We start from the raw sequence: 23,573 nt of genomic DNA, 5'->3' as shown, positions 1-23,573 counted from the left end.
TTTTTGGATTCCTTAAACAATGCCCTTAGGGTACTTGTTAGCAAGACCCTAATATATTTGGTTTGTTATAACTTGAAAACAACAAACATTTATATTTTAAGTTTTAAAAAAATCAAAATTTCATAAAAAAAACACAGTTCATAATTTTCAAATCTTAACGCAATAAAAAAAGGGGAAATAGTCATTTTAGTCCTTGAATGAGGATCGAATAGTCACTCAATGTATCGAAATTTCAAAATAGTCCTTGATTGTGTATTTTTTTAGTCAAAATAGTCCTTGATATTAAAATATTTCGTTAATATTGTCATATTAGTCCTTCAATAGACTTACTTATTATCATATTAGTCCTTATACGTACTTATTTATTGTCATTTTAGTCCCTATATAAAAAGAGTTATTTTGAGTATTAAGGGATTATTTAAGCGTTATGGACTATTTTGACTAACAAAGTGGACAATCAAGGACTATTTTATAATTTTGATACATTAAAGGACTATTATGACTACTTGGTACACATTCAGGGACCAAAGTGACTATTACCCCATAAAAAAACAACACTAGTATTTAGACCCGTGCGATGCACGGGAAGTTAGATATGACATTGATTAATAAATAAAGTAATCGTAAATGAAACAATAATAGTTGTAAGTGAGCATGAATTAACGTATCCAAAATAAAACCAATAAAAACTTGAAGTAATTTAGAATTCTCGTTATCACATCGAATAGACAAATAAAAATAAGGTGTCAAACAATCTTGAGGTTCTTGCTTAATTTTGACAACTTTCTGCAATTTAGTGGTGGACGACCGAGTTTGACAATCAACGTCAATATATGTTGCATCTGAGTCGGCGTTTCTCTTTCTCAAAGACTTGGATAGATGAGTATCTTTAGGAATAGAATTAGCTTCATCACCAAGAAGCTACATGAATAATAAACATTCATAGAAATAGTTAATTTAATAAGTTTTATGAATACTATTAAAGTAGATATAAAGAATATTTAACTACCTTAATCTTATCATCAGTTTGGGGAGTAATAGGACCTATGATATCAACATCATCATCTTCCTTACCATTCGGAGGAGCAGCATGACACTCAATATAATACTTTTTCTTAAACTCATCAATGATTTCATTGTCATCGGACATCTTTTTGACTGCATAAGTATAAAACCTTTGTTCAACATTTTTTTGATTGATCTCCAGTTTGAAAAACATTTCCTTATCACGTAAGGTGTCAAACTCGGTTGGATAATCATTTGTGGTCTTTCCCTGTTTTTGATTTGGATTAGCAAACAATTTTTTTTGAAAGGGATTAGTAAACAATTAAAACCAATGTTTATTGTTTTAATAATATAACATAAAAAACACAAAAGACAATATACTTAAGTTCATTATCAATACCATTTGTTCTTTTGCAGTCTTTCCAAAGTGCTGTGAAATAACTCCATCAAACAACACAAAGGTAGTTGACCCACTATCATCCATAACATGAATGTGCACCATAAACCTAAAATGAAAAGTGAATATACATGAAAGATTCAATAACCTTATAAGGAATCACTAACCAAAAAAATCAGTGACCAAAAGAATAAAAGTGGTGATGATGCAACTTGTCGTTTATATAATCATGTACATAGTAAGTTATTAGAAAGAAAAAAAAATTGAAATTAGATTTGCTAATTATATAAGTAACCGAATAGAAAGAATAATTGAGTTTAGCTTAAAAAACATGAGTGAAACATAAGAAAAATTAATATCGAAAACGTTACCTTTTTGTAGCATCGACTAATGTATCACATTTTTCACAAAAGTGTTTTGTACAAACAGGTTCAACCTTCTTGAAACACTTATCACATGAAACGTAGCACCACTTCTTATTGGTGTCTATGTCAATAATTTTAGCCAAGACAACACATGCACCCACCTGCATAGTTATTAAATTTATTTTAAGAATAATAATTAGAAAATTAAAACACAAACATATGGATTAAGAATTATTTAACAACATAGTATAATAGTATAAGTCAAAGCAAATCAACAAAGTTGTAGACCTGTTTAGCTTGTGTAATATCTGAAATTGTCATGTTTTTTGTTTGGAGTAGATCATTAGACAAAGAAAGTGAAGATTGTGCTATCATCTGGGTGACCCCTTGGGTCAAAGATGCATTGCCAGTTTCCATTCTATCGTAAAATATAAGAAAATCATACTTAACAAAAACAAAAAAACTTTCAATAATTATCAATATATAATATATGTGTAATAACGATAGGTTAGTGCATACCCTTTCTTGTAGGTGCAACATTCTTCAATGTTGGGATTTATAAGCAACTTGGTTTCATTGAATGCATTGGCAATCTCATACATACCTATTAAAACGATACACCAAAAGGTATTAAGTAATATATATCATTAACAATACAAAGAAATTAAAAATAATTACCTTTAAAAAGATAATCTAATTACCACCAAAAACTTTAAGTCGACATAGATGCATAACAACTACAATAGGAAAAGTATTTCCATTTGTGCTCATATAGCTATTCATTTGTTCAGCAAAAGGACCCTATAAAGTACAAATGATTGTATTGCTCCTGAAATTTACAAAATAATTTTTATTAGACTAAGAATAATAATTAAAAAAACATCTATATATGTAGTTAAAACAAAGATAAAAAAAAAAAAAAACTCCACTAACTCAAGGTCTTCAAGCGTCAAGTCCAAGATTTTAGTCATTTTTCCTTTTACTTGAACATCCTTAATGTCAGTCGTTCCAACCATATGGCCAATGACATCTACAAATAAACATGGTTGCAGAATCATAAAAAAGAAATCATAAAAATCTAAAAATAAGTTAATATTTAATTTGTAATTTTAGTATAAAGTACTAACCCATTAAAACATCGTTATCAGTACCACCAATAATGTCCTGAAATTTTGTGAAGTTAAACAAATTTGCAGGAATTTTATCATAAGATGTTTTGGTTATAATAGTGCTTCCTATCAAAGTTAGCTTGTATTTGTGATTAGTTGGCTTAAACTTTCCTTTATTAAATTGGACCAAGAACTTTTCTATAGTATATGAAGCACCCTCTTCAATAGAATCTCCAAGTTGTTTGAAATCCTTGCTTTTAATAGAAGCTCGTATCTTTGACAACTGAAATAAATAAAATATTATGTGAATTTATGTGAATAAAAAGATAATGAGAATTATAAAACTGAAACAAATTCTTTCAAAAAAATAAATAAAGGTGAAACATAAAAAAACAATGATATAATCTTATCAACACGTCCATAGTATGGACAATCATGAATCAAATTAAAAAACTTCTTTTATTATCAATTTATAATAGTTTAGGTTGTTTTTCGGGTGTGTTTTGGGCAGTCCTGTTAGATGCGGCTGTGCAGTTTGGCTGTTTAATTTTTTTTTAATAGAGTCACCCAAAAAGAAAGTGTAGTGAATTCAAAATAACAAAGAAGATTATAGTGGAGGAACAGGAACCCCGCGCACCTAAAAACTGCACAGCACCAACCAAAACAAATAAATCCCCACCTCTAAATTTAATAGGCTGATCGTTTAAATTTAATAGGCTAATTGTTTTACTAACATGTTCATATATGGTTCTTTTAATTTAATAGGCTAATTTAACTGTGATGAAAAACAGAAGATACAACTTGTGAAATACATGAATAAATCAAAGATCTTTAATAACAAAAATGGATAGGTATAACAGAACCATATAAAAGTATATAGAGGCATGCTGTTTCATCACACATAACACAAACATGTTATAGTAATTCAATACTGGATGCCTCTTTTGGTTTGTTGAAATCAGGAATTTTCCAAAGATTAACTATACGAACACGTATCTTCCAATCGATTTTTCCAGCAACAATGTCATCAATATCAGTAATATGAGAAGCCATTATTCAATCTACATAGAATTGAAAAGAAATAAATCATGGAAAGGTAGACAAAGTTAAAAATATTAATAGAGAGATACTTTAATCGTTGATATAAAAAAGAAGTTAGAAATAAAAAAAGAGATTCAAAGCAAAAAAATATGACGTACGATTAATTTGAAGCAAGATGATTTAATCGAAGGATGAAGGATGAAGTATGACTTATAAATCCTATTTGATGTTACTTATATTTTGGCATAAAGTGGCACAGATGTAGACAGAGTTAGTTACCAAAGACAAACGTTAGATGAGGATTTTTTTTTCTTTGGTGGCACAAATTTAATGAGAAATTTTAGAAAAACATAGTTAACAAAAACAAAAAAAAACATATGGGGATCGGTGTTTATATTGCCAAATAAATAGAGAAAATAGCACTACCAAAAAAATAGAGAAAATAGAAAACAAACTATGATGTTCATCAAACAAAAAACAAAATAAGATTATGAAAGGAAAAAAAACAAAAAAAACAAACTAAGATTATGGAAGAAAAAAAACGTATTTAGTAGTTTATGGCACAAATTTAACAAAAGTTTGTTCAATTGCTTAAATATATATTATTAAATAATAATGTGAAAGAAAAACAAAATAAAATTATGAAAGAAAAAAAAACGAAAAAAAAAACTAAGATTATGGAAGAAAAAAAAACATATTTAGTAGTTTATGGCACAAATTTAGCAAAAGTTTGTTCAATTGCTTAAATATATATTAAATAATAATAACAATAATGAGTTGTCAATATTAAATTTAGCAAAAGTTTGTTCAATTGCTTAAATATATATTAAATAATAATAAGAATAATGAGGTGTCAATATTAAAATGACAAAATTAACCTCAAATTTTGGCTCCAAAAAGCTGTTTAAGACAACTTAAGACCTTTTATAAATAAGATATCCAACTTTCAAGTCTCTTGTCAAAAAAAAAAAAAACTCCAAGACCCTTGAGAAAAAAAACAAAAAACTATAGATCCATGTCTTCTCCACCTTGATCAAAACTCACAATAACATTTTCCACTATCCCACTCTTCCAAACAATGGCAAACGTCTCAGTAGCAGCGGAGTGGCAACTCCTCTACAACCGTTACTACCGTAAACCCGAACTCTATCCAATGCGATGGAAACACGTCGACCTCACTCGGAACAAAATCGCCGCCGCTCCTTTCGGCGGTCCACTCGCCGTGATCCGTGACGATTCCAAAATCGTCCAGCTTCACGGCGAGTCCGCTCTTCGTAAGCTTCGATTATTCTCCTCCTCCGGTCATCTCCTGGCCGACACCGTCTGGCGGAACCCCGGCGGTAGGTTAATCGGAATGTCGTGGACCGATGATCATACTCTCGTCTGCGTTGTTCAAGATGGAACGGTTTATCGCTATGATGTTCACGCGCGTTTGATTGAACCGAATCTATCGTTAGGTAATAATTTATTTATTTGTTTTTTGAAAATTTAGGTAATGTTTTTGGAATTGAGGGATTGTTTTTGTTTGTTATGGATTATAAGAAAAAAAGTGATTATGATACTCGATAATTTAGAGATTAATTTTTAGAGATTTTTATAAAAATTATAAGCTGGTTTGTGTTAATTATTTGCCAGAATGAAAATAATTTCTTTGATGACAAAAATTAGTTATCAGAGAATGACTTTATGCGAAGCTAATTGGATTGGCATGTTTTTCAGCTTATGCTAACAGCTAAGCTTTTATGTTAATTCATAAGTTCTCACTATCCAAAATTGTATCTTCATAAGCTGTTTTTTCATAAACTACCTTAACAAGCTTATGAATAGTACATACAAGCCTATTTATTTCCATAAGGTGTTTTGCATAAGCTCAAAAGTAAGCCAATCCAAATGGGCCCTAAATCAACTTCTCATTGAAGCAGTTTAGAGTTTTTTCAGATCCTGATTTTGTTGAAAATTGGATGAAAGTTTCTAAAAGTGACCCTTTCATGAAAGACGCTGTAACAAATGAGCTCTAAGTATTAGCCTTTTAGTATTTTAAGTAATATTTTTCCCTTAGAGTTTAATTTCTATGCAAGGACAGTAAATTTTTTTACACTATTAACGTATTACAACCAATCATGTATGCGACTTTAGAGGTGGTAAAAGTAAAAGTTTCTATTGATCTGACGGTTGACGGTTGTGATTAACTAAAAGGGCAACCCGGTGCACTAGAGCTCCCGCATATGCAGGGTCCGGGAAGGGGTCCCACCATTTGGTGTATTGTACGCAGCCTTACCCTGTTTTACACGAGGCTGTTTCCAGGACGGTTGTGATTAACTGCCAGTATAAAAAAATATCTTTAGATTGTTATTTTACCCTTTTAGCATTGATAATATTTGATTATTGTAACAGGTAAAGAGTGTTTTGAAAGCAATGTTGCTGATTGTGCGTTTTGGGGAAATGGTGTCGTTTGTATAACGGAATCGAATCAGTTGTTTTGTATTGCGGATTTTAAAAACCCTAACGCGGTGAAGTTGGCTGATCCGGGGATTGTGGAGCCGCCACGGTGTATGGCGGTTATTGAGCCGCAGTATACGGTGTCTGGGAATGTTGAGGTTTTACTTGGTGTGGGAGATGGTGGTGAGGAGGAGAATGCGGCGGTGATTGCAGTTGAGGAGGACGGTGTGCAGCGGCTTGGTGGTGAGATGCTAAGAGGACCGTTGCAGAAGATGGTGGTGTCACGGGATGGGAAGTGGCTTGCGTCGTTTACTCATGATGGCCGGCTTCTTGTTACTACGTCGGATTTGACTGGTGTTATCATCGAGAGGGAGTGCGAGGTGCGTGAATTCTGTTGGGAATTGGACTGGAAATTGAATTTTCATTGTTATTGTGAATTTTGTGTGGTTTGGATTTTGAAGCATTTGCAAATTTTGTAGACTTGCATGTTTCTAGGATCTTGTAGGATTAGTGACAATTTAAAGCTGAAATACTGTCTTGATAGTTATTTGGTTATTTTGTGAATAAAATAAGCTAGGAAACACTTGCAAAGACACTGGCACTGGGCACAACACTGTCATTGACACGTAGGCAATGCTAATAATTTAAGAAATTAGAATGATTGGGTGTAACCACATGTTGTGTTGGTGTTTTAATCCTAAGTGTCAATGCTACATAAGATATAAGTGATTATGAGATTTTGTAGAATTTGAGGGATGTGCTTAAGTCTTGGTTGTTGAATGCTTAAGATTTGTGTTTGTGGGGATGTAGCATAATTTTAAATTTATATCATGTCAATCAGTTGATTGCTGTTTTGCATATGATGTTGCCACCCAATTTTGTTAATTATTATGATAACATATAATGCTAGAGCACCATGTGTCTAAGTGGCAAAAAAGGGTGTATTGAAACTTCAAAGAGATATCCATAATTGTTTATGATCTATGATCTATATACTTTATGTACTACCGCTGTCAGGTCTATAATTTATTTTTATATGTGCAGTCAGCTCTTCCTCCAGAGCAGCTTGCTTGGTGTGGAATGGATGCTGTTCTGCTTTACTGGGATGATATGCTTTTAATGATGGGTCCTGATGGAGAACCGGTTACCTACCTTTATGACGAACCAATAATTCTTATTCCTGAGTGCGATGGAGTGAGGATATTGTCCAATGCTAGTATGGAATTTCTGCAACGGGTTCCTGACTCCACAGTTTCAATCTTCACAATTGGCAGTACATCACCCGCAGCTTTGCTGTATGACGCGTTAGATCATTTTGATAGGCGTAGTGCTAAGGTAGAGACTTCATTCCTGTTCTCTTACTAATGCATGACTAACTTCATAAATATCTGAGGTGTAGCCACTGTATGTCGGTTATCTGGTTATATTCAGATAGCTACTCATTGCCAACAAATGAATTACTGAATTCGTGTTGTACTTGAAAATTTTAGTCTACAAACTTAAGATGTGGAGTAGGGAAATACTGCATAGTTTGTGGGCATGTGTTTGGTGCAAAGACCTTAAAATTCATTTTTCTTGGCGGATGAGTTTGATCATTATCTCCATTGGCTAAAACCACTATATTGAGCATCAATTTTGCTTTCTGTCTTCCATCTTAATATAATTCTTTTGAATATACTAAAAAAGAACTTAAGTAGCGTCTCTAGCAATCAATCTTACTGTGATTTTCCTCATTCAATAGCTTGTGCTGCTTTCTCTTGTGGTTAGAAGCTTCTAACTGATAGCGTACTTACCAAGGAATGTATGTTAATTATTTAGGTGTAGCCCTATATTTAATGAATATAAGTGGATTAAGAAGATTATGCCCGATTTACACAACAGAATCTAGTTGGATATTGGAACGTGTATTCAAGTTTTTGTATATTGTAAGTCTGTAACAGTGTAAGCTGTTTTCAATTTGATTTTACTTAATAATAGACACAACTTAAGTATATGCTCAAACATGTCTTACTGAGCGGTGGGCACCTTGAGCATTGCTTTCTACTGACAATGTAATATACCTTTATTAGACTTTTTAAAGAAACAAACAGTGGTTACGACTCCCAATAATGGATGATAAAAGTAGATTTGGTTGATTGAGTATGGTTAATTAATTTTCTCTATTTAGTTCTACATAGAGGAAAATGATGAAGGAAACCAGCATTCGTGGGTGTTTTACAACATGTTTTTGATATAAAAATAGAGAGAAATAAGTGATTTGTTATATGTTGACTTAGTTGATGTGTGAGTTCTTTATTTGCAGTTTAATTATTGTATCATCAAACAGTTCATAATTGTAGATGACTGTCCGATTTTCTTATCATCATTCCCCAGGCAGATGAAAATTTGAGATTGATAAGATCGTCCCTTCCTGAGGCTGTTGAAGCATGTGTTGATGCTGCAGGTCATGAATTTGATGTTTCGCGCCAACGAACTCTCCTAAGGGCAGCCAGTTATGGGCAGGCCTTTTGTAGGTAAGCTTGATTTGAATTATCTGTTGGATATACTGACCAAAATATTTGAAAAATTGTTTTGCTGCCTTAATTACATTCTTTTAGCAGTGAAAGTTTGGCAAACATGTTTTCTGATATTCGCTCTCGGTAATGATATCCAGTTGACTTTGGCAGCAATTTTCATCGTGATCGTATCCAAGAAATGTGTAAAATTCTGCGGGTCTTGAATGCAGTGCGCAGCTTTGAGATCGGCATTCCTCTTAGTATTCAGCAATATAAGGTTTTTAAGGCATACTTGTCTCTTTAGTGCTGAAATTGTCTGTGCGGACACTCTACTGAATTTGCTTATTCCTATCAGTTGCTTACACCATCTGTCCTGATTGGTCGCCTGATAAATGCTCACCAACATCTGCTTGCATTGCGGATATCCGAATATCTCGGAATGAATCAAGTAAGTGTATGCATATTGTATATTTTTGCATTTTTGTTATAATTCTGTAGCACCAACTGATCAAATACAAGATTGAAACTTGATTTTCTTGAAATATTCCCTCATGAGCAGAAATATTTGCATTACTTGCCGAGTCCTGGACTTTTCTGCCTTTTTTTTTTAATAAAATCAGATATTCATTAAGACAATGAGAAGACAATTACAATTGTAAGATGATAGATCCTGCATAAAATGAAAAAGGATATACAAACAACAAAGCATGAATAAGGCATCAGTGACGACGAAGCAATGCTTCCCAATCCTTTGACATATGTAAGGAAAATTCCTTTGAAAAGAGCATGCCCTCATCCAAATGATAATCTTTAATAATATGAGAACTTAGCATACCAATCAAATGCACCAAAGTAAAACATGTATTTGACTTGATGGTTACGGACGTATAATGGTTCATGCTTCTCATCTACTTAATACACGGCAAGATAGTGTTTAGTGTATTTGTTTATACATTTAATGATATAGGAAACTCAGCGCCGAGTTCATAAATACGAAATTAGGGTTTTAGGAAGTGTGTTGAGCACAAATCTGATCTGTTATACACTACAGTACAGATACGGTGTATACGTGAAGAGTGAGTTTCTTATTTTAACAAAGTTACAAAGGTAGTTAATTATTAGAGATGCTTTGTTTGTCCTAATTCTGTTTATGGAAATATTATCGAATTGAAAATCTAAAAATTGATGGAAGCAACAAATAACAATGTTGCAAGGTTGTAATGGGAAAATATGAGGTGAATTAGGCTCTTCAATCGAAGTGAGTATATGAAAATTTTGAATGTTCATAAGCTTCCTTTATTTTATTTTATTTTTGGATGGAAGAGGAAAAAACAATTGTTGGTTGGGAGACAATTACAAAGGTAACAGCAGTTAAAGGATCAAGGACGGGCTCATAGGGTGCTTGGTATGAGCTTGAAGCAGAGTGGACGAAAGTGTCGTCAGAGAAGGGAGTAGGGACTGAAGAACATGGCTAAAGTGGGCAAAATTCTTATAATTTGTTAAAAATACTCCGCCTTTTTTTCCTCTTGATATTTTCTACTCAAGTCCCTTTCTATCCCTTAGCCCTCCTCATTCATTGCTTCTTCCATTTTTCTCAAAACTCTATGCAATCTGTTTTTATCAAAACTTAATGCCATTATATCTAATATTTTCATCCCATTTTAAGTTGGAAGAGTTCTGACATACTTGGTGGATACAGGAGCCACCACCTTTGAACTGTTCTTTTGAGTATATGAATGTTTGGTCTATCAGGCACACCTCTCCAATGTGCTGCCTGACACGTTTCATATGCCAATACTTCTGGAAACACCTTGAACACATGTCAGACACCTTTTAAAGGTGTGCAATTTTTAAAAATAATTTATTTTGGCATGCACACCTGTTAGACATGTGTTGGACACGTGGTAAAAGACTGAGTCAACACCTGCTCTTGGCCAAACACTTCTTGGACATTCCTAACCTTAGATTAGATCTTTGACATTTTAAGACATAGCGAAATGATGCTTCTTATCATGTTTTTTAGGCTCATTATCATAGGATTTACTAGTGTTTCTAAAAGTCATTATCCATCTTATTATATTTAGATTAAGACTTCAAACTAACTTTTCTTATCAATTTCTGATTCTCATTGAATGAATAGAAAACAGTTACTCTAGCACACTGATCTAGCTATAACGAAGCTAGTCTAACTACTTCTCTTATAGGATTGCATTGTAAATGATTCATCTTAGTCTTAGTACACCTTTTTGTCAGGGTAATCTAGATTTACCATATTTTTTTTTTCAAAGGTTAATGTATTAATCTTAATTCCCTTTTAGATTTTTCTCGTGTTAATTATACACACATACACGCATAAATAAATAAAAATCTGGATGTGGTGTCTGGATGTCCATTTTGTTGGTTGTTCAAAAAATTAACATGCTATATGAAAACAAGGAGTGATTTACTGAATTACTACAGTTCTATTGATTGATTGTTTTATTCTCTGTTTTTTTAATTACTGATATATCACTTCATTAGCAATCTTCTGAGTGTAAAAGTAAAGTTCGTTTTTTTTTTGTTGACTACTTTTGTGTAGGAGGTGGTGATAATGCACTGGGCATGTGCTAAGATAACTGCGTCATTGGCAATACCCGATGCTACTCTTCTAGAGATTCTGCTTGATAAGGTTCCCCTCCCCCTCTTCATGCTCTGTTACAATCATCATATTTTATGCAACTGCTCTTGAATTGTGTTCTTTTACTCTCAGTTAAAAGTGTGCAAAGGCATATCCTATGCAGCAGTTGCTGCTCATGCAGACAAAAATGGCCGCCGAAAGTTAGCTGCCTTGCTTGTTGAACACGAACCCCGTTCATCTAAACAGGTGGAATTCTTGTTTTCTAGTTATTCTGGATACATGTTAAATTAATGGCATCTCAATTTTGTCTCCCCTCATCCCTAAGTCACACCCAGTTCAATGGCTGGTTTCTGGTTGGATATTTTATTATTGATCTCATCAATTCTCATGTTTAGGTTCCTCTCCTGTTAAGCATAGGAGAAGAAGATACGGCCTTGATGAAGGCGACTGAATGTGGTGATACAGACCTTGTTTACCTTGTACTTTTTCATATTTGGCAAAAGGTATTGGATTCTGGAAAGGTTTATATATTTTAAATGTTGTCAGGTTTGTGATGTATATGGAGTAACACATGCATCTCACACACACATTCTTGTTATGATGATGCAGAGGCAACCGTTGGAGTTCTTTGGAACCATACAGGCCAGACAATTAGCACGGGACTTATTTATAACTTATGCACGGTATGTTCCATTGAACCATTTTTCAAAAGGCAAGACAAGTGGATCCTCCTTGTTATGTAATATTAAGGTTCAAAGCTAGCTAACTCATGAGAAAATGAAGAAAAGAAATTGCATATAATAAAAAAAGTTTTTTCGACCAAATCATTGCCTGGAAGAGTTGAGTTGTGTATATTATGATAGAAGTAGAAGTTCAGGAGATTGCTGAACAGTGCTACTTATGCACTCTTGGATACACCCTTTCTAACACTTGTTCAATGACGTAAAAGTTTATTTGCTCGGAATGACATATGCTATGGTCCAAAGGCATATTTGTTCTGCCATTCTCTGAAATATGAAGCTAGAATGTCTAAATCTGTTTCTTGGTGTCTCACCACCGCTGTCAACCTTTGTCCCCTTTGCCATAGTCAAAGTGTGCATTTGCTCCGCTGTAGAATATGATGTATGTGACCCTCATAGCAATATAGAAGTGTCTGTAAACTATAAATTACCTTGACAAAATAGAGTAATTAGACTAAGATAAATCATTTACAATGCAATCCTTACATAAACAATCCAAAGATAAGAAGGTGGATCATGTCTTTGTAAACAACTAGTAAAGAAGATGAGATAACAATGCTGTTGCAGGGGCACTGGAATAGTTTGTGGTATTGTTTTCTGAACCAGCTTACTATACTGCAGTCATACCTATTACTGGATGTGATGGTGATGATAATGAGTTTGATATTCTTTGGCAGAAGGAAACAAATTGCAGACATTGCAGGACTCGATGAAGAACTGGATGGTTATTTAGTCATGGTGAAATTGTCGGATAGAAGTAACCATACCTCCTGAACATTCTTGAAATAGCTGGTCTTTCCTGCTTGTCTCCATAGAAATAGATTACTCATCATTTATCGATAAAAAAAATCATAAGAATCATTAAGTTTGACAAAATCAATGCAATTTAGAAGCAGGCAGAGGTGCGGTTGGCAACAAGGGAAAGTTAAGTGGCAGGAGTTGGGAAATAGAGAGTAGTAGGGGGTCACAAATCACAAATCACAATGGGAATTCATCTATTCCTTTTTTGATTTGATAACATGTTTTTAACGGAGCAACGATGAAGTATGAGCCCATCAACCTATAAACTACTAGTATTTCTTAGCGACCACTTTCTAGCAACACTTCATATGAAGTGTATGATGCAACACGGGTGGCTGTGGTAAAAGTATATGAAAGAGGTTTAAATATGTTGGAATCATGGATTTAGGATTTCTTGAGGTGGGTGATGAAGTATGTGGCCTCATATGTGTGCTGTTAATTGCCTATCTTCCTCTCTCGATTTAATTGGTGATGTTGTATATTGTTAGAAACTTTTTTAAGAGCTTTAAGTATGTGCACATCTTGAGGAAATTGTTTCCATGGAGTTTCAAGTTGGTTTCAATTTCTGTCATTCTAGGTTTCAATTTCTTGAGTATGATACCTGAATTATTTTATTTTTATAGTATTTATTTTGATTATTTTAACAAAGAAACTGACACAGTTACAAAAAATGCCACATTATTAAGTAAAGGCCACATAACTTAAAAATGTCAACATAAGTGTGCATTGTGCCACACAAGAGTGAGACATGGCAAGGGCATATTCTATGAAGGACTAAAAGTGGGAGAATCTTAAATGACGGGGATGAAAAAATAAAAACCAGAATGCTCTCATTACAGGGACCAAAAACATTATTAACCCTTTTCGATATCTCTGTATATTTCATACTCTTTTTCCCTTATTTAATTATGATTAAGAATTTAATACAGCAAAAAGTGGACTAGTGTTTTGGGAGGCACATCTTTAAATATTAAAATTAGAGGTAGAGATGAGTGAAATGCAATGGTTAAGATTTAATATCGCTCCGGTTTATGAATCTCTGTCCATGTTTTCTAGCTTGGACAGACTAGATCCCTTTTTAATAATCAATAGAGTCACATGATTTGAAGTATTAAATACGATTTATTGAGAAATAATGTTATGCATCCTTTGATAAATAATCTCATTTTCAGGTGCTATAAACATGAATTTTTGAAGGACTTCTTCTTATCAACAGGGCAACTTCAAGTATGTTCTGTTTGCAACAAATTGCATAATATGCTTGACTTCTGATTTTGAATATTATATACGGTTCTACTATATATCATCAGTTGCATTTCCTTGTAATAGGGATGGTATCACAATAAGTACTGATAACCTCGTTTGATATCAATAACTTTTTTTTTTTGCACGGAATTGACGATTTTTCTATTCACATGTCGTCAACTGCTTATCATGACATTATGCCTTCTTTTTTTGCGCGGAAGCGGAATTGACAACTTACCCCACACTCAAAAAGTTTATAATCAAAATTGTTATGCCAGTGCCAATATGTTAGATTTAAGTATTGCTAGTAATCGTATACTTATATTCTCAACTGCACTTTTTCATGCTTTCCATTTTAGTACTGGAAGTTAGGAATTTATTCTGAAATTAATCCATGCAGGATGTGGCATTTCTTCTTTGGAAAGAATCATGGGAACTAGAAAAAAATCCCATGGCAAGCAAGGGATCTCCACTTCATGGTCCTCGAATAAAACTTATTGAGAAGGCCCAAAATCTTTTTGCAGAAACCAAGGAACATACCTTTGAATCAAAGGCAGCTGAGGAGCATGCAAAACTTTTAAGGTGTGATTATCAGTTTTTTGTTACACTGCTGGACCATAAAATAAATCTTTGAATTATTTAATTTGTTAAGCTTTTGGGGTGTTTTGATGTCCATATATTTATCATTAGGTGATGATATTCATATAAATTCTGCAGAAACATTTAGATTGTGTTACTAGCTGTTAAATAAAATTAGGGAAATGCTAACAAGTGCCCTAAGGGCACTTGATAAGAAACTTAAAGTAGTAACTTTATCTTGGAAATTGTGCATTCAACTTATTGAAATAGTAAAAAGCAACTTTTTCTTCATGAAATTTCACAATTATTTCCTTTTTTGATTCCTTAACCATTGCCCTAAGGGCATTGGTTAGCAAAACCCATAAAATTATTAATCCTTGTTGACTAAATATTCGTGCCTTCAGTCAAGGGAAATTTATGAAACTGTTGCTACTGCAGACTCCAGCATGAACTTGAAGTGACCACGAAGCAGGCCATTTTTGTGGATTCAAGTATAAGTGACACAATCCGGACTTGTATTGTCCTGGGAAATCATCGAGCTGCATTAAAAGTGAAAACGGAATTTAAGGTTGGTACTTGAACCTTGATTATGGTTCTTTGAAGGAATTGAATGATTTATTTTGTGCCTTTGAATGAATGATTTGTGTAAATGAAAATAAAACAATGTGAAACAAACAAATAGGACCACTTTTTATGACCCCTACCGCTTCTGTATAAATCAGTTCATGAGCTCAGAATTGTGGTTTTAACACTACAGGTGTCGGAGAAGAGATGGTATTGGCTTAAGGTTTTTGCTCTGGCCACAATCAAGGACTGGGCTGCCCTAGAAAAATTTTCGAAGGAGAAGAAACCTCCAATAGGTAAGTTTTAGAATGTGTAATATATGTCTTTCATATTGTATTTCGTATCTTTTTCTTTAATAGTGGTATTATTCGAGCAACGTTTTGTTCATATCACAATCACATGCCACTCAGCAAGCAGGTTGTATTTTCACAACTCAAGCTGAATCTATGGAGTTTTAAAAGAACTCTTTTCGATAGATCCTCTCAATTTTATATTCGGTTAAGTTGTTCACTAGACTAACCATCTTTTTAGGTGGTTTTCTAGTTGCAGTTTGGATTAATTAATTAATGGTTTGATATGCATATATATATATATGTTGTATGGTACGGAGTGTTGGGCGGTTAAGAGCCAACACGAGAGTAAAGTAAGCGTAGCGGAGATGAGGATGTTGCGTTGGATGAGTGGTAAGACTAGACAGGATAGGATTAGGAATGACACCATTAGAGAGAGAGTGGGGGTAGCACCTATAGTAGAAAAGTTGGTAGAAAATAGGCTTAGATGGTTTGGACATGTAGAGAGAAGACCCGTAGATGCCGTTGTAAGAAGAGTCTATCAAATGGAGGAGAGCCAGGTTAAAAGAGGTAGAGGAAGACCTAAGAAAACCATTAGAGAAACCATTAGAAAAGATTTAGAGGTCAATGAGCTGGATCCAAATATGGTTTTTGATAGAACACTATGGCGTCATTTGATCCATGTAGCCGACCCCACTTAGTGGGATAAGGCTTGGTTGTTGTTGTTGTATATATATATATATATATATATATATATATATATATATATATATATATATATATATATATATATATATATATGTATGTATGTATGTATGTATATGTATATATGTAAAATGTCTACACGGTGTACAAAGAGAGTGAGTAGAAAAAGAGCAGATGACAATTCTGTGATATGATTCAGTACAACGTGCAGTGGCCCTCATATTTAAGAGAGTATTATATAAGAAAGAAATACGAACAAAGCTCATAAACTCAAGAAAGGACTAAAAACCCTAGTAACATCTTATAATAACACTTAACAGATGACGTGATACTGTAACATCCATTAATTAGTAGTGTAATTTTTTTAATTAATTCTACCTCAAATAAACAATAATAATTTTATTATGAGAAATATCTTATTTTAGAATCTCTCAATGGCTTTGTATATTGGTAGCTACATTTGTGTAGATTTGATTTCCAGCTGTTTATGTTATATCAAAATAGTTTTTAGTACTTAATTTGAAATGTGACAATTTTCAAAGTAAAGTTGCATTGTTTTTTTAATAAAGAATTCCAGTTTATACTTTGCAATTTTGGATACCTATGGAAGATGAGAATGCTAAGGAGTGCCTTTAGAGCATTAGTTATTGAAATATATGTAGAAAGTATTTGATTAAAAAGTAAGTATTTGAGAATATAAGAAAGATGTTAGATTTAATATTTTTTTAGTAATTGGAGAACATTTAATACTTACTCTATTAAATGTCCCTTAACCAATATATTTTGGGCACTTTATAGCAACACCCTATGAATTATAAAGAGACGCAGATCTGAAATTTTGATTCCCTCTTGTAATGTTCATCATGAAGTAGTGGTAGTTTTTTTCTTTTACTATGTTTGGTACCTTATTATTTTGACGAACAATACCTATGTGTTTTGGCATCCATAGGTTATAGGCCATTTGTCGAGGCATGCATTGAAGCAGATGAAAAGGGAGAAGCTATTAAATATATACCCAAACTTGCAGACCCTCGAGAAAAAGCTGAGGTATTTTAAGCTCGTCTCAAATCTCAATTTTATGTATTTTTTTTTCTTCTTTTTTTTAACAGTTTTTGAGTATTAAAAGATTGAAATGTTTATAACAACCAACACCGATAACCAATATCAGAGTAGCCAGTACAATTTTTGTTCTTCATTATTGTTTTTTTCTTTTCATGTTATTAGTTGAACCAGGGGAAAAGATACATTATTGATTGTTTGAGGTTTAAATAATGCATACATTTTATCACAATCTCAACCATTGATCATGGTTAAAGCTCCTCACTTTTTCGTCTAAAATGAAAATTTTACCATTGAGATGCCAAGTCCTCTATCTCCAGAAATGGAGCCTACAATATGTGCTGAACTTGGGACAATATTGCTGAAACTACAACCCGGTGCTTTTTGAAAAAATTAAAAATAGCTCAGAAAATAATAAATTAAATTCTAGTAAAACTGTGATCTAGATAGATTGCGTAAAGTGTATGCTACTGCCAATTTGTAGCACAAATTAGAGCTTTTGCTGTGGAAGTGACGAGACTTTAGCTCAAATTAGAGTTTTGCTTACCAAATACTCCCTCCATTCCTTTTCTTTTGATGTTTTAACTCTTGACACAGTTTTAAGGAGTAACTAGTACTTTTACCCGTGCTACCGCCCGGGACATTAACAATGGAGAAGTTGATATATTGCAATATGATCTATTACATCGAAAACAAAATGATTCAATATTTTATGTCCTTAGATCACACACCCGTGCGTCGTACGGGCGAGATATATGTAAAATATATTACTGTCATGAATTGATATAGATAAAATTATCGTTAAGAATTCAATTCAAAGACAATGTATGGTAAATAACACATAAAAACACTATTAAGATAACTAACATGATCCATAATTGGATAGAAGTTCAGATTGTGAAATCTCACTTTAAATTTGTATTTAATTGAGTATGAAGAGTTGGTAGGTTTAGATAGAAGCTAGCGTTAAGCCTTTTTGTTTTATAAAAAAATTGACTTTTTATCATCAAGTTAGTAGATCCAACTTTTAGAGTTATCTTGGTAGAGTGGATGTTGGATTCAAGAATATCAAATCCCAAAAATCATACACTTTAGAGATTTCTTATGAAGCTTTATGTTTACCTCATCCTTGCAACTATATCAGCTTGTTTGATTGTAAAAAAATAATCAAGTTTGCATTCAAACGTGGCTATTTAATGAAAAATTAACATTACTAATGAAAGAAGCATGGAGACAGCATAATTGTGCCAACACTACCAATTACAATACTCATTACAACTTTTCACAAATTGCCATACTACAAACCTTTGTCATAGTAAATATCAACATAAGTCCCCTAAGCTGTTTTAACGATCATCAAATCTCTACCACTTCCATCAACATATGCCATAAAGTGTACTTTATTGTCTGTTGAAGTGTTTAGCGCTTCCAATTCCTTTATGCACATTCTTGGTTGAGATACCTATAATTTTGAAGGCATGTTGGCACCACACTAGTCCGGGACGGATATAAATACACGCCACGTCTACCAAATCATGTGCAACAAAAGAATAGCTCTATCAACGATTCGATATACAAAATCAATCTAAATTAGCTACACAAAGTAATGCTCCTTGAAAAATCATAAAACCAAGCAAAGAAAGAACTTTCAAACAGTGGTTGATACCTTACAAATTGATCAAAATGGCCAAAATAGACTCAAAATCCCAATATTTACTTTTTACTTACAACTCAAAACAAACTGATATAGTTGCAACTTGCAATCAACATACATTTATAGCGCACTGCAGAATATGTGATCCTTGATTTTACAAAGACTTTAGTTGTTAGATTGATAAATTGTCTTCTTGCTGTTCAATTTCACATTTCTACAACATTTAAAATAACTACCAACAGGGGCACATTTATTTCAATTAAGCATAGAAAAATTGTAGACTTTTAAAAACATAACACAATGATCTATATAATATATGTAAATCTGGTATCAGATAAAACAGAAATAAAAAACATCGTCTTTTATCATCTTATGTGGTTTGTTAATAGATCTTTCTCCAAGGTTATTACATAAGAAACAATTAAACAAAAGTCACCATGTTGTTCACAATTCAATTTCTACTATCTACCTTAGAACACAAAGAGGAATGTTGAAAACACAAATTATAGATTATTATTAACATTGACACAAAAACAGACCTGCTCCAGGAAATAACACACCAAACCAAAATAATAAACAAAGACCACAACACTACCAAGAGCCTGCAGAATTCAGCAGGAAAAAAAAGCACAACTCTACAACAGAAGCTACACGAAAAAAGCATGCTACAAACAATATAAGGAACCCGCTTGATTCAGGGCTTTGAGTTTGCTTTACATATGCAAGGATAACATAAATGTCTTAACACAATTATTCTAGAATTGTATAACTAAGGAGAGAAGTTTTCCAACCAATTTTATCAATAATCAAACATAATAGTCAAAGAAACTTGTCATCAGGCGAAATTGAGCAAGACATAGAAACTAAGGAGAGAATCAAGTTTGTCAATGCAAAAATGATATCAAAGCCCATACATGTCAAGAAGACTATTAAGAATCCCCATTGAACACAATAATTCACCAACCATGTCCATGCTCTAGATGATTTACAACTAATGAAAACGTGTGATTGCCTACATACATAACTTTTGTTATTTGATTTGGTTAGTAAATCTTCCAATATTATAGTAGAGTTTAAATCCTTCCTTTTAGGAATTGACGCAGTCTGTTGTAGTTCATATGTGAATGAATGCTATGAACCTTCAACGGTAACTCAATTTTCATCTGGTAATTTCAAAAACTGTAGTAATCTTCAAAGCATGTCCTACAAAAAATTTAGGAATCTTCCAATATTATAGTAGAGTTTAAATCCTTCCTTTTAGGAATTGACGCAGTCTGTTGTAGTTCATATGTGAATGAATGCTATGAACCTTCAACGGTAACTCAATTTTCATCTGGTAATTTCAAAAACTGTAGTAATCTTCAAAGCATGTCCTACAAAAAATTTAGGAAGTTGCTAAATATTAGCAAAATAATATGATTCAAATAACATCGTAAAAAATAACACACATCTAAATTAATGATCATAGAATCGCAAGCAAATAAAAAGAAGTCAAAATAGATTAAAAAAATATATGAACTTTATCATAGAACACTTCTTGGATTGATAAAAAAAAAGGAGCACAAACCTGTTGTCATTGCGCCAACTCGTGAGATCTTTGTAGTTTGTCACCTTTTATTTCATGAAAAATCAATTACTTTTCAAAATAGAACCAAAACTAAAAATGGACAGAAAAAATAGGAGAATTAGTGAAGAAAAACCTGTTGAAAGTAAAATCTAGCATCATGTAGAATCTGACAGAACCTTGGAGCGTTGAATTAAAAAGGAACAGAGAGTAAAAGAATAGCAAGCTATGTAAATTCTTGGTAACATGAGTTATCTTGGAAAGAGGGAATGAGCCTAGATAAGACCTTGGAGGCATGCGTACCATTCAAATTGATCAATTCCAATGTGCTGAATTAATTAATATACAATGGTGTTGATAGAATTTTGATAATGCATCAGATAAGTATTGAGCCGCACAAAGGGAGTCAATTTGGGAATTGGAGGATAATAATGAGTCAAAACCATAGGAAAATGAAGAGGAAGCGCGTTTCACAAAGCTTGATATAAAAGGCTGGATCAATCCAAGGGCCATAATTAGTTGGCGCCTAAAACTTTAGGATTAGGGTTTTGGAGTGTAATTAGCAATGTTAACTAGGATTAGGAATAAAATAGATTAAAGTATATAAACATTTGCGTGTGTTTTACTTAAATGTCCTTATTTATCATTAAATTCACATGTGATAAACCAAAGGTCACAACTACTTTAATAGTTTATTGTGTTTTCCAACAAGGGTAAACTTGAGAAAACAATAATAAATTCACTAAAACATCAAAAGTTTTGGAATATAGTTGAAGTTCTAAAACATCAAAAGAAAAGGAATGGAGGGAGTAATATGTTGCATGAGAGAAAATAGAAACACATGGACAAACTGTGTTTGAATTACAAACTACACAACGGAATCAATTTTATATAGATGCAAAGCAATAATTACAAGAAAAAAAAAATACAGATAAAATAATATATTTTCACCATAATATAATTTTTTATTTATTATTTTTCGTATAGTTTTGCACATGTATAATGTATTATAGTTGTATATCTTTTCTTATTCTGGACAGTCGTATGCTCGAATTGGTATGGCCAAGGAAGCTGCGGATGCTGCTGCACAGTCAAAAGACGGTGAGTTGCTTGGTCGGTTGAAATTGACATTCGCACAAAATGCAGCAGCTTCATCATTATTTGATACTCTTCGAGATCGATTGTCTTTTCAAGGTGCTTCATGATTTTCTTTCCTGACTTTTCTGTCTCCTCGTACCGCTTTCCTATTTATTTTCGATCAATTCGAACAATTATTGTGTATATTGTGTTAAAAATGTACCTTATCTGAGGTTAATGTGGTACATGTTGCCCCCTTTTTTTTTTTATCCCCCTCTTACATGATCAAAGAGACATTCACTTTTTCGTGTTTATATTGCTTGGTTTTGTCGTTGATGTATGTATAATACAAATTGTTAATGAGTAATGATAACAGCTGCTTTTACTTATTGTATTGAGTAATGATCTAAGTTCTTTTTGATTCCTCTTGTTGGGTAATGAAAAATACAAGAATCACTCATCAATTTAATCCCTAAACTATTCTCTTTTTCATTTAGCCTCTAAACTACTTAAATGTAATCAGTAATTCTTAAAGTACATAAAATCGTTAATCTAGTCTCTGTTTTAAGATGTTAGAGACTATATGGACGGATTTTCATATACCTAGCTTCAGGTGTCAGTACTCATTCATCTATTTGAAAATATTAGAAATAAAACTATTGCTCATTTTGCTAGAGTTTGTTGACATCAATCTTACTGAATTTCTCAATGACTAAAAATAGTTGAAAGAGAAGGATTTGCATTTTATGTTTGCAATGAATATGAAAAGCGTCGAGCCTTTTATTCACAATGTCAAGTCATTACAACTGTGAATTGCAAAATTAAAAACTATTATGTTGTTGGTTTATACGACCAGAACAACAATTTGAATAGATCTTCCACAGTAGAAGCGAAGAACGAGTGTATTTGCCTATTGATTCGACGTTTGAGTGAGGGCCAAAATGTGCATGCAAAGAGCAAAATTCAATACTAATAACATGATGATTAATGCTATTCTTTTATTAGCACAAGTCATAATTGACTAATCTTTAACAGTTTCAATTAACGGATAAATTGAACAAAGCGAACATTCACAAACCAAGTACAGATTTAACACACAAAAATACTAACAAGCATAAATAATTACATGCAATAAGTTGAACAAAGAATTTGACATTGCAATTGAAATTATTGCAATCTTATCAAGTGATTGATCAACATGCCTTTAATCAAAACAATTTGTTTAAGATAAAATTGTTATGGACATAAATAAACCAAATTTTCTAGATTTAAGTCCTAAAACTACAATTTCAATCAAGAATAAAAAAAGATTACGGAAAAGAGAAATAACATTTGATTTACACTGGTTTAGCACCTATTGTCCTCGTAGGAGGGTTTTCAATTAACAAGCATCTTATCAACTTGCTTCTTCACTAGTGTTCTCATCTCAGATTCATTCTATAGTGGATTGAGTCAATATCATATGTTTCAACAAACAACTCATCCAACAAACAACTCCTCCAGTGATGCTCAATTTGCAGCCACCAGTCACTTAAGACTCATCTGAATGATGTTCTATTTTGTATCTTGTACCATTCAAGTACAATATGATACTTCTCATTTGTATCTTGTACTATTCAAGTTCAATAGGATACTTCTCATAATATAATCCTAGAGTCATAGTCTTCTTAAGGCACCTTATGACTCTTTCAATAGAATGTCAATGCTTCTCATCCGTCTACTTGTAAACTTGCATAAGAGTTCACGACGTGGCCAATGTTGGGTCTAATACATTCATGACATAGCTAAGAATTGCCAATGATGCTCGTATATTCTCTTTGTCTAACA

General features: G+C 32.8%; 3 protein-coding genes and 1 long non-coding RNA gene across 4 annotated transcripts; 1 reads left to right on the top strand and 3 right to left on the bottom strand.

The window, feature by feature from the left end:
• Positions 1 to 564: 564 nt before the first annotated feature.
• LOC146937756 (uncharacterized) lies at positions 565 to 2,596 on the bottom strand. The gene is made up of 7 exons (XM_085749513.1): positions 2,469 to 2,596; positions 2,287 to 2,371; positions 2,056 to 2,185; positions 1,774 to 1,928; positions 1,406 to 1,511; positions 1,010 to 1,273; positions 565 to 921 (listed from the first exon to the last, which is right to left on the bottom strand). The coding sequence occupies exons 1-7, from the start codon at positions 2,548 to 2,550 to the stop codon at positions 565 to 567; spliced, it is 1,179 nt and encodes a 392-aa protein (XP_085605639.1). The 5' UTR covers positions 2,551 to 2,596.
• Positions 2,597 to 2,889: 293 nt separating this feature from the next.
• On the bottom strand, positions 2,890 to 3,929 carry LOC146937755 (uncharacterized). The gene is made up of 2 exons (XM_085749512.1): positions 3,816 to 3,929; positions 2,890 to 3,159 (listed from the first exon to the last, which is right to left on the bottom strand). Exons 1-2 carry the CDS (start codon positions 3,927 to 3,929, stop codon positions 2,890 to 2,892), a joined length of 384 nt encoding a protein of 127 aa, XP_085605638.1.
• A 1,030-nt stretch (positions 3,930 to 4,959) lies between these two features.
• VCL1 (vacuoleless1 (VCL1)) lies at positions 4,960 to 22,135 on the top strand. The gene is made up of 16 exons (XM_085751901.1): positions 4,960 to 5,374; positions 6,312 to 6,736; positions 7,401 to 7,691; positions 8,730 to 8,869; positions 9,023 to 9,128; positions 9,207 to 9,299; positions 11,430 to 11,519; positions 11,601 to 11,714; positions 11,864 to 11,971; positions 12,078 to 12,151; positions 14,182 to 14,236; positions 14,655 to 14,836; positions 15,272 to 15,401; positions 15,591 to 15,693; positions 17,342 to 17,439; positions 21,710 to 22,135. Exons 1-16 carry the CDS (start codon positions 4,996 to 4,998, stop codon positions 21,872 to 21,874), a joined length of 2,553 nt encoding a protein of 850 aa, XP_085608027.1. The 5' UTR covers positions 4,960 to 4,995; the 3' UTR covers positions 21,875 to 22,135.
• Positions 18,638 to 21,236, bottom strand: LOC146937754 (uncharacterized). The gene is made up of 3 exons (XR_015031022.1): positions 20,806 to 21,236; positions 20,673 to 20,716; positions 18,638 to 20,478 (listed from the first exon to the last, which is right to left on the bottom strand). It is a non-coding gene; the product is annotated as an uncharacterized LOC146937754 (long non-coding RNA).
• Positions 22,136 to 23,573: the final 1,438 nt, after the last annotated feature.

Source organism: Medicago sativa, chromosome 3 (genome assembly GCF_051527215.1).
Source record: "Medicago sativa cultivar Bolivia chromosome 3, Bolivia_mono, whole genome shotgun sequence".
NCBI classification, from domain to species: Eukaryota; Viridiplantae; Streptophyta; class Magnoliopsida; order Fabales; family Fabaceae; genus Medicago; species Medicago sativa.
This window is presented reverse-complemented; position numbering and strand designations above follow the sequence as displayed.

Coding starts and splice junctions, on each gene's coding strand:
- LOC146937755 (XM_085749512.1), bottom strand. CDS start 3,929: ATGGCTTCTCATATTACTGATATTGATGACATTGTTGCTGGAAAAATC. Junction 3,160..3,815: donor ATTTCAACAAACCAAAAGAG/GCATCCAGTATT, acceptor TATTTATTTCAG/TTGTCAAAGATACGAGCTTC.
- VCL1 (XM_085751901.1), top strand. CDS start 4,996: ATGGCAAACGTCTCAGTAGCAGCGGAGTGGCAACTCCTCTACAACCGT. Junction 6,737..7,400: donor TCATCGAGAGGGAGTGCGAG/GTGCGTGAATTC, acceptor TTATATGTGCAG/TCAGCTCTTCCTCCAGAGCA. Junction 9,300..11,429: donor AATATCTCGGAATGAATCAA/GTAAGTGTATGC, acceptor ACTTTTGTGTAG/GAGGTGGTGATAATGCACTG.
- LOC146937756 (XM_085749513.1), bottom strand. CDS start 2,550: ATGAATAGCTATATGAGCACAAATGGAAATACTTTTCCTATTGTAGTT. Junction 2,186..2,286: donor TGTTGCACCTACAAGAAAGG/GTATGCACTAAC, acceptor ATTTTACGATAG/AATGGAAACTGGCAATGCAT. Junction 1,512..1,773: donor TTAGTCGATGCTACAAAAAG/GTAACGTTTTCG, acceptor TTTTCATTTTAG/GTTTATGGTGCACATTCATG.